This window comes from Taeniopygia guttata, chromosome 10, assembly GCF_048771995.1.
Source record: "Taeniopygia guttata chromosome 10, bTaeGut7.mat, whole genome shotgun sequence".
NCBI lineage: Eukaryota > Metazoa > Chordata > Aves > Passeriformes > Estrildidae > Taeniopygia > Taeniopygia guttata.
This window is the reverse complement of record NC_133035.1, coordinates 6,820,965-6,834,621: the sequence shown is the minus strand read 5'-3', so window position 1 is coordinate 6,834,621 and position 13,657 is coordinate 6,820,965. Positions and strand designations below refer to the sequence as shown.

At 39.6% G+C, this 13,657-nt stretch overlaps 1 protein-coding gene across 4 annotated transcripts in view; it reads right to left on the bottom strand.

Annotated features, from left to right (window-relative positions):
* Positions 1-13,657, bottom strand: part of MYO1E (myosin IE) — a 75,303-nt gene that overhangs the window by 22,235 nt on the left and 39,411 nt on the right. For all 4 annotated transcript variants that reach the window (XM_030281029.4, XM_072934069.1, XM_072934068.1 and 1 more), the window contains 11 exons: positions 12,648-12,737; positions 11,744-11,875; positions 10,406-10,540; positions 9,143-9,275; positions 5,610-5,806; positions 4,613-4,693; positions 4,146-4,232; positions 2,807-2,893; positions 1,590-1,757; positions 760-845; positions 83-164 (listed from right to left, as the gene is read on the bottom strand). In XM_030281029.4, the coding sequence (XP_030136889.4) occupies positions 83-164; positions 760-845; positions 1,590-1,757; positions 2,807-2,893; positions 4,146-4,232; positions 4,613-4,693; positions 5,610-5,806; positions 9,143-9,275; positions 10,406-10,540; positions 11,744-11,875; positions 12,648-12,737 (1,278 nt within the window). The remainder of the gene's footprint in view (positions 1-82; positions 165-759; positions 846-1,589; positions 1,758-2,806; positions 2,894-4,145; positions 4,233-4,612; positions 4,694-5,609; positions 5,807-9,142; positions 9,276-10,405; positions 10,541-11,743; positions 11,876-12,647; positions 12,738-13,657) is intronic.

Here is a 13,657-nt window from a genome sequence, read left to right as displayed (position 1 = left end):
TACTTTTAAAAATTCATTTAGCAATTCATACACAAACATACAACCACATATACACACCCCAACACTGCAAAAGGAGACATACTTTGATTTTGCTGCCTGCAGTGGTAGGACGGCCCTTCTTGTCCACTTGAAGATTTTCAGGAAACAGAGCCTTTATAAAAGGCCTAGGAAAGAATTTATAAAATAGGGTTGGCATAGAAAGACAATTCAATGCAGTCATGTCAAGGAATATGCTGTAAAAGTTGATACTTGAGCAGAATATAAATAGCTATTTCTATTATTCTTGAGTTATATCAAATCTATTTTAAGATTAGTACTTTCCATGAGCCTCATTCCTCACAAAGACCCCTTGCTATTTTAGTGAGCATTGAAAGCCATGACACCAGACATCTAGAAGACTTGAAAAAATTCACACTTCTTAAAAAATAACCATAAATTAATTAAAATATATCACAAAAAACTGTTACTTTGTCAAAACAGTGCCTGTTCTGAGAGGATGCCAGAACACTGATGGCCTTGCTTGAGGCCAGAACAAAGGCTGCCATTACAGCATTTGATTCTGACACTGCAGTGCCTCCCTTTGTGCAATCTGTAGAAATGAAGGTCGGGGTAATGCAGCGCTGCTGCTCTCCTGCAGCGCTGGGTATTTGCACTGTTACACAGAGGAGGCCAGCAGGTGCAAAGCAGAGAAGTCAGGCCCTCTGTGCCCCTCCGAACCACCACGGCATTCCTAGCTTGAAGCAAGTTTTGCTTACGTACAAATCACTGCTCTGCATGAGTTCAATCAAGTCCATGAAAAGAACATCCCGATTTCTCTCGCAGAATCCATCCATATCATAAGATACCTGGGCCAAGGTGGAAATTGATTGTTTGTGGTAAGTTGAGAACCCAATAATTAAAGAAAGTTTAAATTATGTCCTCATCAGTTGCTGTTCTGTACTTTTTGGTTAGTCTGGTATAGCTTAGATACTACAATGAGCACTAAATTCTTGCATGTATCAATAAACATTTTCACAATAAACAAAGGAGCTTCATCCTTAAATATAAATTCCATTTACAGTCAAAGTTAAAAAAAACTTATGGAACTAGTGAATGGAACATGGCAAGTGAATTTAATACTGAATTTTACTAAGAAAAATTATTGTGTAGTAAGGATTCACTGTTATTAACTGCAGAAAACAATGAATACTTTGAGAAATAAATCCAAGCAAGAGAGAACTGCACATTATATTCCCAGTTTTATTGGTATATCATCACCTAAACATCACTTTTATATATGAATTCTTTAAATTTACTACTATAATAAACAAAAAAGATTACAATTAATGAAAGTTATGGGGCACCTATTTATTACACTTGAGTTCTGGTTCTGAGAGCAGCAAGGCTCAAAATCCTCTCTCCTGCAAGGGCCATTTGTGAAGGCATTTCTGTCCCAAGCTCCCTGCACTGTGAAGAGACACTGTCTCCTGAGAGAATCTGGCTGTGCAAAACCAAGCCAGCCCTCTGCAGGACTTCCCCCTTCCTCTCATTACTGCTCTCTTTGCTCATAAACACATTACAGAGGGTTCAGTGAGGATTTTCCATGTTACCTTTCCAGCATAATGATGGATGATGAAGCCCTGGTTCCAGCTGTTGAAATGTTCGTGGGTCCCAATCTGCATCTGCAGTTTCTGGAGCAGTGTCTGGTCAGCCCCCTCTCCCACGGCGTGCATTGTGGCACACACATCATCTAAAATGCTCATAATCCCCGGGGGATTCTGGTGTGTTGGGGAACAAGAACAGCAGCTCAAGTGAGTGGGGAAAAAATTATGATGCCAGTTGTTTCCCCCAAACAGAATGCTGTCTTTGCTACAAAAACACCAGAGCACAGTCAGGAAGGATTTCCCTCCAATCAAGGGAGATGAACTTTCACACCAATATGCAAATAGTTTAAGGAGAGATGACACTTCATGGGATGACAGTAGGAAATGATAGAAGAAACAGAAAACATGAAAACACTCAACATCTGTTTAAAGTTTCTTTCCTCACTCCACCAAAAAGTAAACCCATGTCTGAGGAAAGTAAATGGACATGCTGTAGTTTAATAGATGTAGAGCTAAATATCTGAGACTGGGAGGGAAATCTTATTCTCTTCCTAGTTATCCTCATACAGACAGAAAATGGGCAAAATCTGATGTGCATTTAAGCACAAGCCACTCCAGTCTTTCAAACCTGTTCTGGCCTACATGAGGATAAAGAACTATCTGAGAAACAACCTACTTGTGACCTAAAGCACAACTCAACATTTGTTGCCATCCCAAAACAGAACATAAATACTGGAGACTACAGAACAGTCTATGGAGCAAAACCACAAAATTTCCTTTATCTACAATACTGTCTCTTCACTTGTTTCTGCTTGATGTGCAACAGCACCTTGAAGGAAAGGTGATGCTGTAACTTCCCCAAACTGAATTACATCTCCCAGGGACACGAAGAGCATTATCTGATGTACAGCATGTCAGTAAGGTTATGATAAATTTCAGTGGATACAATTTTTTAAAAAATATTTTGTCTTTTTAGTCACATCAATCATGCTATGGTTGACATGTGACTATAGTTCTCTTTTTGAATAGTATATCTTACATGACATATCTTAGGGCTCCTATAAGACATCTTATATAAGATTTATATATAGACTTAGTATGACTCAGTAACTGAACAACAGTATTTGCATTTTCCTATAAACCTTCTTTACAGAAAAAGTAGTTGCTCAAACATTTAAGAGAAAAAATCTTGTTTTCTCCACCTGTCTGCTGTAAATACTTACCACTTTGTTCTCTATAAGGTCACACACTATTTTGTTGTTAAAGTATTCTATTGGTGTCCATCTAATTCCTTCTTGCACATATTCTTCCTGTTAAGTAAAAAGAAACAGATGCGAATACTCTTTTGCACTGTAGATGTAGCACTAGATTTACAACACACTCCACAGACACAAACTCTGCACCACTCATGCTCAGGAAGACTTGCCAAATGTATGACTGGGTGGAGGTGGGAGAAATGACCCTACTGATGGTTAAATCCAGCTCTCTGCTGCCTAGAAGATGAATTGGAATCCTACTCTGTTCTCCCCACACATTCCTTTGTCATTCACAGCCCTTCCGTGGTTACTGACAACAGCAGGAAGATTTCAACTGCATTTATTGTCAAAGCACTTTGCAAATAGTAACAAAATTACTTTTACAGTATCTTGACAGTGCACCTAAGTATCCACATCCTGATCTATTTTAAAAATTCAGATTGTGACAGGCACATTGAGGATCAGATCCCCCAGACAACACACTTAGAAATGCACATGAAATGAAGATGCATACAGAAGTAACAAGCTGCAATTACTGTATCTAAAAAGACACCTAAAGAAAGACTGAGGAAAAATCCATATTAAAATTTGATTAAATTGACCCAGTCAGCTGCACACAGAAAGGCTCAGTAGACACTCTGCAGGTCACTTGTGCACAAGTGCCATGACTGGTTACTTTCCTACAGAGGCAATTGTGTCTGGGCATTCCTGAAAACTGTCCCAAAGCTGGTGCCAGCCCTGAGCTCAGGCTGCACACAGGGCTCCTGTCTCAGCTGCATCCTGTCTGCCCTCCCATGCAGAAACAAAAAAAGTGAGATTTGGCAGTAAGACTGTGAGCAGGGAACTGCAAATACTTGCGCAAGTATTTCTCTATTTCTCTGATCTATTTCATTCTTACACATACATATATAAATATATCTATTCAAGAAATAAAAAGGTGTGGAGGAAACGAAGTAAAGCATGCCCAGTGAAATGTGTGTCATGCTGAAGGGAAGCCCAGGCTGGAGGCAGGCTGCAGCTTTCCATCCCTGCCCGTGAGTCAGACTGCAGCACGCCTGGGCACAGTCATACGACTGCAGCAGCACACCGTGGGGTGGACTGGCTTCTGCACCACTCCAGCAGAGACAAATGCCTGCAGCTGGTGTGCCTCACACTTTCAGGGTCAGCCACCAACAAAGGCTATTTTCTTTCCCTTTGTCTTGCTTAACAAGGTAGATCTGCTGTAGGTGATGAAACCTCGATTCTTCCACCAGCTGAAAAAGGAATAGCTCATTTATGAATTCCAAAATCATAAATATCCAGTTACCTGCTCTGCCTTCAGTGTCAGTTCAATAAAAATCTGCTGAAGTTTTTCATTTACAAAGTTGATGCAGAACTGTTCAAAACCATTTTTCTGTAGAAAAGGAAACAATGTAAAAATTAGTCTCCTGCCTTATTACCATAATTTTTAGTTCTTATGCTGGCAATAAGCTTCAAAGAAACACTGTCAGTGACAGATGGATTGCTGACTTTATAGACATTTTGTAGAATCTCAGTTCTTTCTTTTAAGATGAATGACTTCATTTCTTTGAAGTTTCTTTAATACTTCATGTTTACTGAGACATTACCAGTGAGATCACAATGTCCAGGAAGATGCGTTGGGATTTTTTTGCTTTTATTCTGGCCATAGGATCTGTGATTTTTTTTCTGGTTTAAATTTTTTCCCCTCTAAATTACAAAAAAAACCTCTCCTAGGTCAGATCTGCTCAAACCCCAAGTATTCCATTGCCATACCTGAAATATTTCAAAGCCATAGATATCAAGGACACCAATGTTATATTCTTCATGGTCCTTCTCCATAGCCTTATTAATAGACTAACAAAACAGAAACAAAACATAAAACAAAGTGTAGTTTATACAAATGAAATACATCAATATTCTTACATATTTATATTAAAATTATTTTAAAATAATATATTTGAATTGAATACAAATATACAGAAACGGTTATTTTGCTTTCACTTTTTAATAAAGTGTTACAAACAGTTAGGAAATAACAGTACGTTATCCTGTTTTCCAGGTCAGTGAGCCTTTAGATCTACTATCTACAAAAATCTTTCCTTTTCACTGTAATTGGCTCAGTTAAATAAAAGGAGCCAAAAGAAAAAGAACAGCTTTAAGTCTGCTGTTTGATGAATTTTGCTGAGGGTACACTGAATCTCTTCACCTCACTCTGTGTCCCCGTCCTGCGCAGGTCAGTGCTGGCCCAGTGGGGTGACAGGGCTGTTGTGAGGAGGGAAGCTCTGGGTCACTGCAGCTCCCCCAGGGAGCAGATCCCTGCTGCACCAGGAGCATCCAGGGCTCCCAGCCTCCAGCCCAGCCCAGGCTCCAACTCTGAACAGGACAGCATTTGAGCATGGAGAACGGAATTTGGCCCCTGGCTTCACCACCAAGTCCTGCTGCTGAAGGGGCTCTTTGCAGGCAAGTGGGATCAGAGAGCAGGGGAGCACAACCAGCTAATTCTGCTCTCTAAGAAGGAGGAATCAGTCAGAGAAGCAGGGATGCTGACAGGAAGGAGATCAGGATCCCACACGGGACACTCACAGCAGGGGCCTGCAAGCACAGTTCATGTCCCAGGCAGTGCCCTGTGTTTGTATCCATGGTCACACTCCCACTGCACTGGGCAGGCTTGGGCAAAGCAATGGCAGGCAAGAAAAGGCCTGCAGGGAACATTCCTAGTGCCCTTGAACTTGTTTTGATACTTCAGCAGAACCAAACAAATCCAACTTACATCCACCAAGTAATCAAAAACACGGGAATGAAGGGCCTTGGCCAGTGCATCCCTGGTGTAGCAGGCTTGTTCCACATTTAGTGTGACATTAATGGACTCAGATTTGCCTCCCCACTTGCTGTCCATCTGTCTGCTGGTCAGCTTCTCCTTCAGGCGGTCCTGGTTAATTCCCAGGAGAAAAGCAGGGAAAGCTAAAACTGCAAGAAAGATCAGGCTTGCTGGATTATGACTTAAGGACTAAACACAGAACAAAGAAAAAAATTAACTTTATCTCAAATAACAATAAAACTTACAGAAAAAAAGAGGAGCAATTCAAAATTTCCCTATGCTCCTCAAGGACACTTTCAACTCTTTACTTACATGGATTTCAATTAAGATAAACAACCTTGAAGTAAAATAGTCAGCTATTTCTGTACCTTCAGTCCTTCAAACACATAAGCTGCCACAGGACATAGTTTTGAACTGTGTGGTTCAAACAAATCACTCTTGGAGGAGATGGAAATAAATGTAGAGCTCACACATGAAATAAAATTGACACCATTGAAAATTCCTTGTAAAAACATGAAATGTTTAAAATGTAATAAAAAGTAGGCTGTTTCCTAATATCCTTTCTCTTTCGTCTTATAAGTTAGGACATTGCAAAAAGTTTTCAATTACCTTGCCTTTTATTTTTTAATTTCTTATTCTCTAAGTACTTTGCCAATTCTGTTTCCCCTTGTTTAAAAGTAAAGTACAAAACTACATCTGTGCCATAAGCAGCCCAGGGTCTGGTATTCTCTACAGTCTCAGCACATGGTGCAGATGTTACTGCAGCTATCACACAACTGAGAGAGTGGAAAAACAAAAGTGCCTTGAAAGCAAATGGAAAGAGCTCCTGGGGAAAACGCTTGGGATTGGTATTGCACCTCCACTAAACCACATGATCCTCTAAGAGTGTTTCCTCCATGTTCCACTGGTTTCAGATCTATTTTACTGGTGTGAGGAGGATGCAAAATAATCACTAAGGTGGTAGTCACTTGGGCTTTACACATCTGTAATGTCACAGCATGACTTCCCTAAACCCTTTAGTACGTTATTCCAAAAGTATTTTTAAATTGGAAATAACCACCAGCTTTCTAAAATGTGATTTATTACCATCAGCAAACTGATTAAATTTACTCTGGGGTACCAGGAACCACACAAAGTTGAGCCACTGGCAACATCTCTGGTAATTCAGAGAACTCAGGATGCAGAGCACATGAAAAGGTCCATCATCATATGCTTTACCTTGGGAAAGAATGTAGGCAATTATAGACCACCAGATATGCTCACATATACAGTAAAGATGCCAGGAAAAATGCTTAACCAATACTACTGGTAAGAATTTATGAAGACAGTCTAATGGCAAGGAGCACCATGCAGAGCTCAGAAACTCTCCCTTCCCAGTGCTAATGATTTACTGTAAGGGAAGAGTAGCTGGCCAGCACTTGATACAACTTCACATTCCTAAGATGCCTGATTGTTTTCCCTAGTTAGGGACCATAAAGTTACAGTCTGGAAATTATTATAAAGCAGGATATGCAAGTAATTGAAAAAATGATCCTCAAAGAGTCATCAGTAGCATTCAGAGGAATAGTTTTAAATACTCTCAGTGAAGGAAAGCTGAAAAGACTGGGCTCAGTTCCTGGGCTTCCAGGAAGTGAAAACCAACCCTTTCAATACAATGCAAGTGTAAAGAGGGAGAGTTAAAATTCTTTTCTCCTTCCAAGAGAGAAGTACTATTATTTGCCATGATTTGTAGCGTGGAAGATTTCCAGCAAATAAGAACTTTTTTCATCTACTAATATAATAAAAAACTAGAGCAGATAGCAATCACTGGCAGTTTTAAAGATGTATTTGTCTAAAGGTCTGTCGAGAATGGTCTGTACAGATTTGATTCTGACTCAGAGTAGAGTTTTTGGTGTCCCAAAGAACAGCTTTGCATGTTTTTCTGCAACTGGCTGTAGAACAATGAGAACACTACTGACCAAATTCTTAAACTTTTTATTATTTCAGGCTTACACAAAGCAGGACTTACCAGTGGTGGCTCCTTGTGCTTTATCTTTTGTGGCTATGCAGGCTATAAATGTTTTACTATTTAGTTGATTAGGATGAACAGTAAACTGTGGGGAGGACTAATGGAGAAATGAGACCAATTTCATCTTCACAATGCAGAAATGATGTGCTAGATGTGGCTATTTCTTCCCTGGCTTCTCTAAAATCAGTATATTTATGTGTAAGTTTGATATTCATTCTACTCTCTAATTTCTTCCCATGTATTATTCATACACAATTCATGCATTTGTATCCCAGGGAGCAGGAGAAACATGGTGGACATGGCTCAAACACATTCACTTCTAATGATTTATTTTCAATTAATGTCTTTGCCATTTGTTATTTTGATGCAACTCACTCTGTAACCATCTTGTATGGCTTCCAAATATCTTGATCTGATTGAAAGATTTAACACTGTGATTTAAACTGAAGTACAATAGCTCATTTGGAATCAAAATGTTTTTCTCTGGGTTCACTTAACTTCTTAATTTGAGAGACTAGAAAGGTTAAAAATTAGTAATTTTTATTTCCCAATTTCCTAAAACAAATAGCAGGAGAATGCTGATACAGTTGACTGTGAAGCTGACTGCATTAGTTATGAATAAAGTATGCAAAACTAAACACACACAATTTTCCTAAACATAAAACCCATTCTGAACCAAGAATTAAGGGAACACACAGGTATGTGTATGGTACTGTTATGTATGTTGTGCTCATTCACTCTGTCCTTAAACTATCTAAGTAGCATCAATCCACATTAGATGCAAAGTGTAAATCACAACAAAAACATTTAAAACACAAAGTCCATTAACATTCCAACACCTTGCTGCTGTGAGCCCTGCTGCTACAGAGCAGAGCATGTGCTGAGGGACTCGAGGACAGGGCCTGTGGGAAAGGGAACTGAAAAGAAAGTTACTCAGTAGCTGTAGCTAACAATGAGCTATCAGTGGAGGAACGTGAGACAGGGAACATAACTAGAATGTAAAGCCTGCACTTCAGTTCAGCTCTGAACCCCTGTTTACAGGACACATGCACACACCTGTGTGGGTGCCTGGGCACCAGCTACGTCCTGAGCCAGGGACACCCACAGCTGGGAGCTGCTTTCATAGGACAGGAGGCCACACAAACCACACAATAAACAGGGGTTTTATGAATGTGTGCTGATGCACTGAAAGAAAGATGTGGAGTTCAAGCCCTTCTTACAGTGTCGATTATTTCACACTCAAAGGTCAGAACAGGATTTCTCAAATTCAAAATCACACTCTGTTTAAGTCAGCGGCCTTTTACAAGACAAAAGAGGGGCCCTCAGCACCTGGTTTTGGCAGATACTCTCAACTGGCAGCCTCTCATTTTAAGAAACTATGCTCTGTTTGGATAAGCAGCTCTAAATTGCAGTTCACCTTCTGCCATCTGGGCTGCAGCCCACTGCTGCTCCTTTAACAGTTTCCAGAGGTACTTACACTCCTCGCTCTCCACTCCTGCATAGTTGCCAACTTCTTTGAAGCTGATGTTTCCCAAATGCAATATTCCTGCCACTATCTGCAGTACCAATGCCTGCTCCTCTGCAAAGATCCCAATCACGCTCATTGCATGCTGGGAAGAAAAACAAACAAATTTGCATTAGTCGAAGACTCTTGTCTTAGAAATCCTTTTAAAATGTTGGTGTTAAAAAGTAGAGTTATTCAAAGCAGTTCAGATTCCTAACACAATCAAATTTCATTAAAGCTGAGGTTTCAAAGGGTACCAGATGTTCTACTTCAGCATTTCTGTATTTTTTTAATTAAATACAGAAGCATCTACACTTTTTAGAAGATGCATTAACAAAATAAGTCCTGGAAAAAATAAACACCTGCTTTAAAGTGTCACACTAAAAATAAATAGTTTCATTGCAAACTGGGAAACAACAAACTTAACAGACAATGATTTTATTCCTCCTGCACAGTCAGTTTCCCCACCAAGACTAAGAATTGCGAAGCTGTAGTGAATGACTAAAACACAGCCCAGTGTCTGGCTGAGACTGTGAATTTCAGCCACTTACTAGAAAATCCCCAGCACTCTGGGTTTTGGAGTGTTCCGAGTACATGACCACTTACAGAAGGTATCCTCAACAAACTGTTTTTCTAAAATACCAAATGAGCTCCAATACAACAGTAACAATTATTTTTTTAGGCCTTTACATGTGCTACACGCATAAATGTGTTAATACATCTACTCTAAATAGTAAATTCCTAAGAACAGGCACCAGCAGTTGGCAGGTCAGGTCACACAATGAACGGGCAGCAGCTCTGGATAAAGATTCCTGATCTGTGCTTTCACATCCCTTTCTCCAGCTTTTCAGCTGTACTGCTTTAAATAAGCATGGAAGGTCAGCCAGCACTGGTAATTCAGCTAAAACAGGGCACTCTTTTATAATTTTCTTCTAATGCAAGCTCCTTGTTGTGTTTGCATTTTCACATTTTTCATACTACAGATTATCTGTACATGTTAAATTTCATTAAATTTGCACCCTTCTGAAAAAGAACAAACTGAAAATCACAATACCTTTCTACAAAACCTGTCTTCAGGGTTAACATACTTCCTGTTCTTGGCAAAATACAACTAGAATAAGTTATATCTACATTACTTTCTCATTCCCACATTAGTAGATAAACGTCTTTGCTAAAAATGAACAGTGAAATTAACATACATCAACCACTAAGCAAATCATAGGGCAAAGAACTCACCAGTGTTTCTTGGAAATCGGATTTGTCATTGATGTCATCCACTTTGTAGGACCCAGAGAGACTCAGATAGTAATAGTAGTCCATACTGGTAATGCCAAGGCTGCTTTTCTGTTCTGAGGAGGCCCCTTCAATTAGCTGCAGAGTAAAAACCCCCAAATTAGGGATCACCCAACAATCTCCAGCAGAGATGAGCAGGTCAGAAACAGGTGACTGAGCCTGGAATTACTGGAAGCAATATGGCTGGTGCTGTGCCAGGGATGTATCCTTCCTACCTTCTGGTAATTGCTTAACCCAAAAGACCAGGCTCTCAATTCCATTCCCAAAAATGGTTTAGTTCTAGCATCACAACTAATAAACAGCTAAAAATGTGACTGCCTTGAATGCCTTCCATTATCTTTAACTCATTAAGAAAAGGAAAAATGGGTTTTCCATCCACAATGAGTTCCCTAAATCCTTAGGAGTGATGCATTTTCCACACCTGCTGCAAGGCAGGCACAGCTGACTGCACATTCAGCATCACCTGTGGCTCTCTGTGAGGACAAGCACCCATCACACTCCTCAGACCTGTGCAAAGGCCATGCACAGACACGGCTGCACCAGGAACAAACTTCAAAACAGAGCTGTCAAAACAACTTCTCCAGGCCACAGGAAAAGCAGCAGGACAGGACAAATTGTACATATACCTTGGAAAAAGGAGAACACACAGCTCCTGGAGCAACTCCAGTGTCAACTCAGCTTTCCCTCCTGGCAGTGGCACTTCAACTATATGTGAAGCTGTCACTTACAAAGCTCTGTCTTGGCCCTAGTTTTGTAGAGCTTGATTAGCAGCACTCCAGCAGGTGAGGACCACGCACATCAGAGGCCAGTAAAGTATTGTCAAACACAAAAACTGGGGATATTTGGACAATCCAACAAAGAGTATTATCATAAATGTCTCAGAAAAATAAACTGAGAATCAAATTTCCCTTTCACAGGAAGTATAGGCTAAAACAGAGATATATAAACTGGCCTCTCTCTATATATATATAGGCCAGTTTAAATAGAAATCTGCTGAAAAGTTCTCATTTTCTATTATATTCTCCTAGACTTTTCCATTTGGGAATTCACAATGAGTTTCCAAGCAAGGCTTTGAAATACTGCAGTATTCTGTTCTGAAAGGCAGCCAGGCAGGTCTATGGCAGATGGTGTCTCACCATGCTACTAAGCTTCCCAGCAGAGACCAGTTACCCTTGCAGTGTGCACTCAGATCTCACTGCTTTGAGAACAACTATTCAATCAAAAGGAGAAATGGGTCCTACATACTTTACATAACTCAAAGAGGACTTAGACACTTCTGACCTGGTAAAAAATGTGAAAACTCCTCTCTCCAGGATTCCTCATTACAACTCGAGATTTTTCCAGTAGAAAGTTGGAGATTTTCCCTCCATCTGGTTCTCCACCTGGGCTAAACTGTATTTCAAAGTATTTCCCCTGCAATAAATAATTCAAACTGTTAAATGATTAGTAAATGCAAATCAAAAATTGTGCACTTGTACTGTATTCCAAGCAAGGTTACGAGGGTATTTCATCTTTATGGATACCTCAAGGTACAACCTAAGCTTAGACTCTTGAACCACCACATCTTTTCTGCATTATACAGCTCAACATAACACACCCCATGCTAATGTAAATGTAGGTAGATCAGTGGCTTCTCTTCACTGCTGAGACTCTTGCTCAGTGTAAAGGAAACCATAAGGCTCACCTACACAGCAGGTCAGTTCAACAGATTGACAACCAGGAGCAAACTGTTCTGCCTGGAAGCAAAACAAAGCCAGGTCCTCTTGCTTTCAGGGAGACATTAACTGCATTAACATTCATGTTAGCCAAGGAACACATCTCAAATTTTTAAAGCCTATGTGTAACTTTTTCAAATGGAACCTGTGGTGTGCAATTTAGTGAGCAGTCACTTCATGAGATTATCTTGACCCTCCTGGAATGACAGACTGAAGGTAATTCTTGTCTACTGCCTGTATAATATTAGTAAAGGCTGCCGCCTTGGTACTTCAAAAATTGTACCCAGTACATATAGAGAAAGAAATGCACAACCTCCACAGAATGAAACAGAAGCCTCAGACATCTACCGTGGTTTAAAACACACTTTAGATCTTATTCAGATTTACCTCACCTGTAGTAATATTATGCCCCTGAACACTCTCTGTAACAGCACAAAGAGTAAAATCATCTCAAAGGTAGAGGGACTTACAAATCTGCTGGAGTTGTTGTTCCGTACAGTTTTTGCATTCCCAAAGGCCTCCAGTAAAGGGTTGGATTGTAGAATAATATCTTTAACATGCTAAAATTTTAGGAAATGAAATAAACGCAAATTCAGAAATAGACATTTTTAAAGTTCTTACAGATTTTCTAAAAAAAGCACCCATGACATATAAATTATATATTAAAAAGGCAAGAAATCCTGCATCTGTAAAATTTTTTCTCGATCATAATAAGGAATAGAATCCAACAATTTTTCTTCCAGAGCTTTTAGTTCCTATTCTTGAGGAAAATCCTACAGAATTAAACAAAATGCCTGAGGCTAAAACCTGGTTCTTCTGTACATTGTTCTGCCAATCAACACAGCTGATAAACTGGCCTGTTTTTTCTATCATCCTCATTTTAGACCACATTTACACACGAACATTTAATTTTCGGGGCTGGGGGTAGGTCTGGAACCACAATCAGTCAGAGTACCATGAAATTTAGGAATCTGCCAGTGCTACAGCAATCTGTTTTGGGATTACTGATAATGCTATCCAGTTGTCTTAGAAAGCAAAGTAATGTGTTACTATTGTCTCTTCATCTGGTCCTGGGAGCTTGAAACATGAAGAAGACATCAGCTTTGGAAAAAACCCAATGCATGCTGGGTTGTGAAAAGAAGATGGAATTTTATTTCAAAATAAATGCTCAAGGCAACCTACCAACCTCATCAACTCTATGATTACTAAGAGATTTTTAAAATTTTTTACAAAAATCTGGAATCTTTGAAATAAAATATTTACTATATAAAGTATATTTATTGCAAAAATAACACAATGTACTCTCTGGATCATTCTCTTGGTTACTGAGTTATTCTCTGCAATGGTCCTAGTGTCACTGTTGCACAAAACTAGGCAAAAAGAACACTCTCAACATTAGAGACTGCAATAAAGCAAAAATTAGAGTAAGCATTCAACAGCAGTGAACTGGTAAAAGCAGCCCCCAACCTACCAGTGCCTG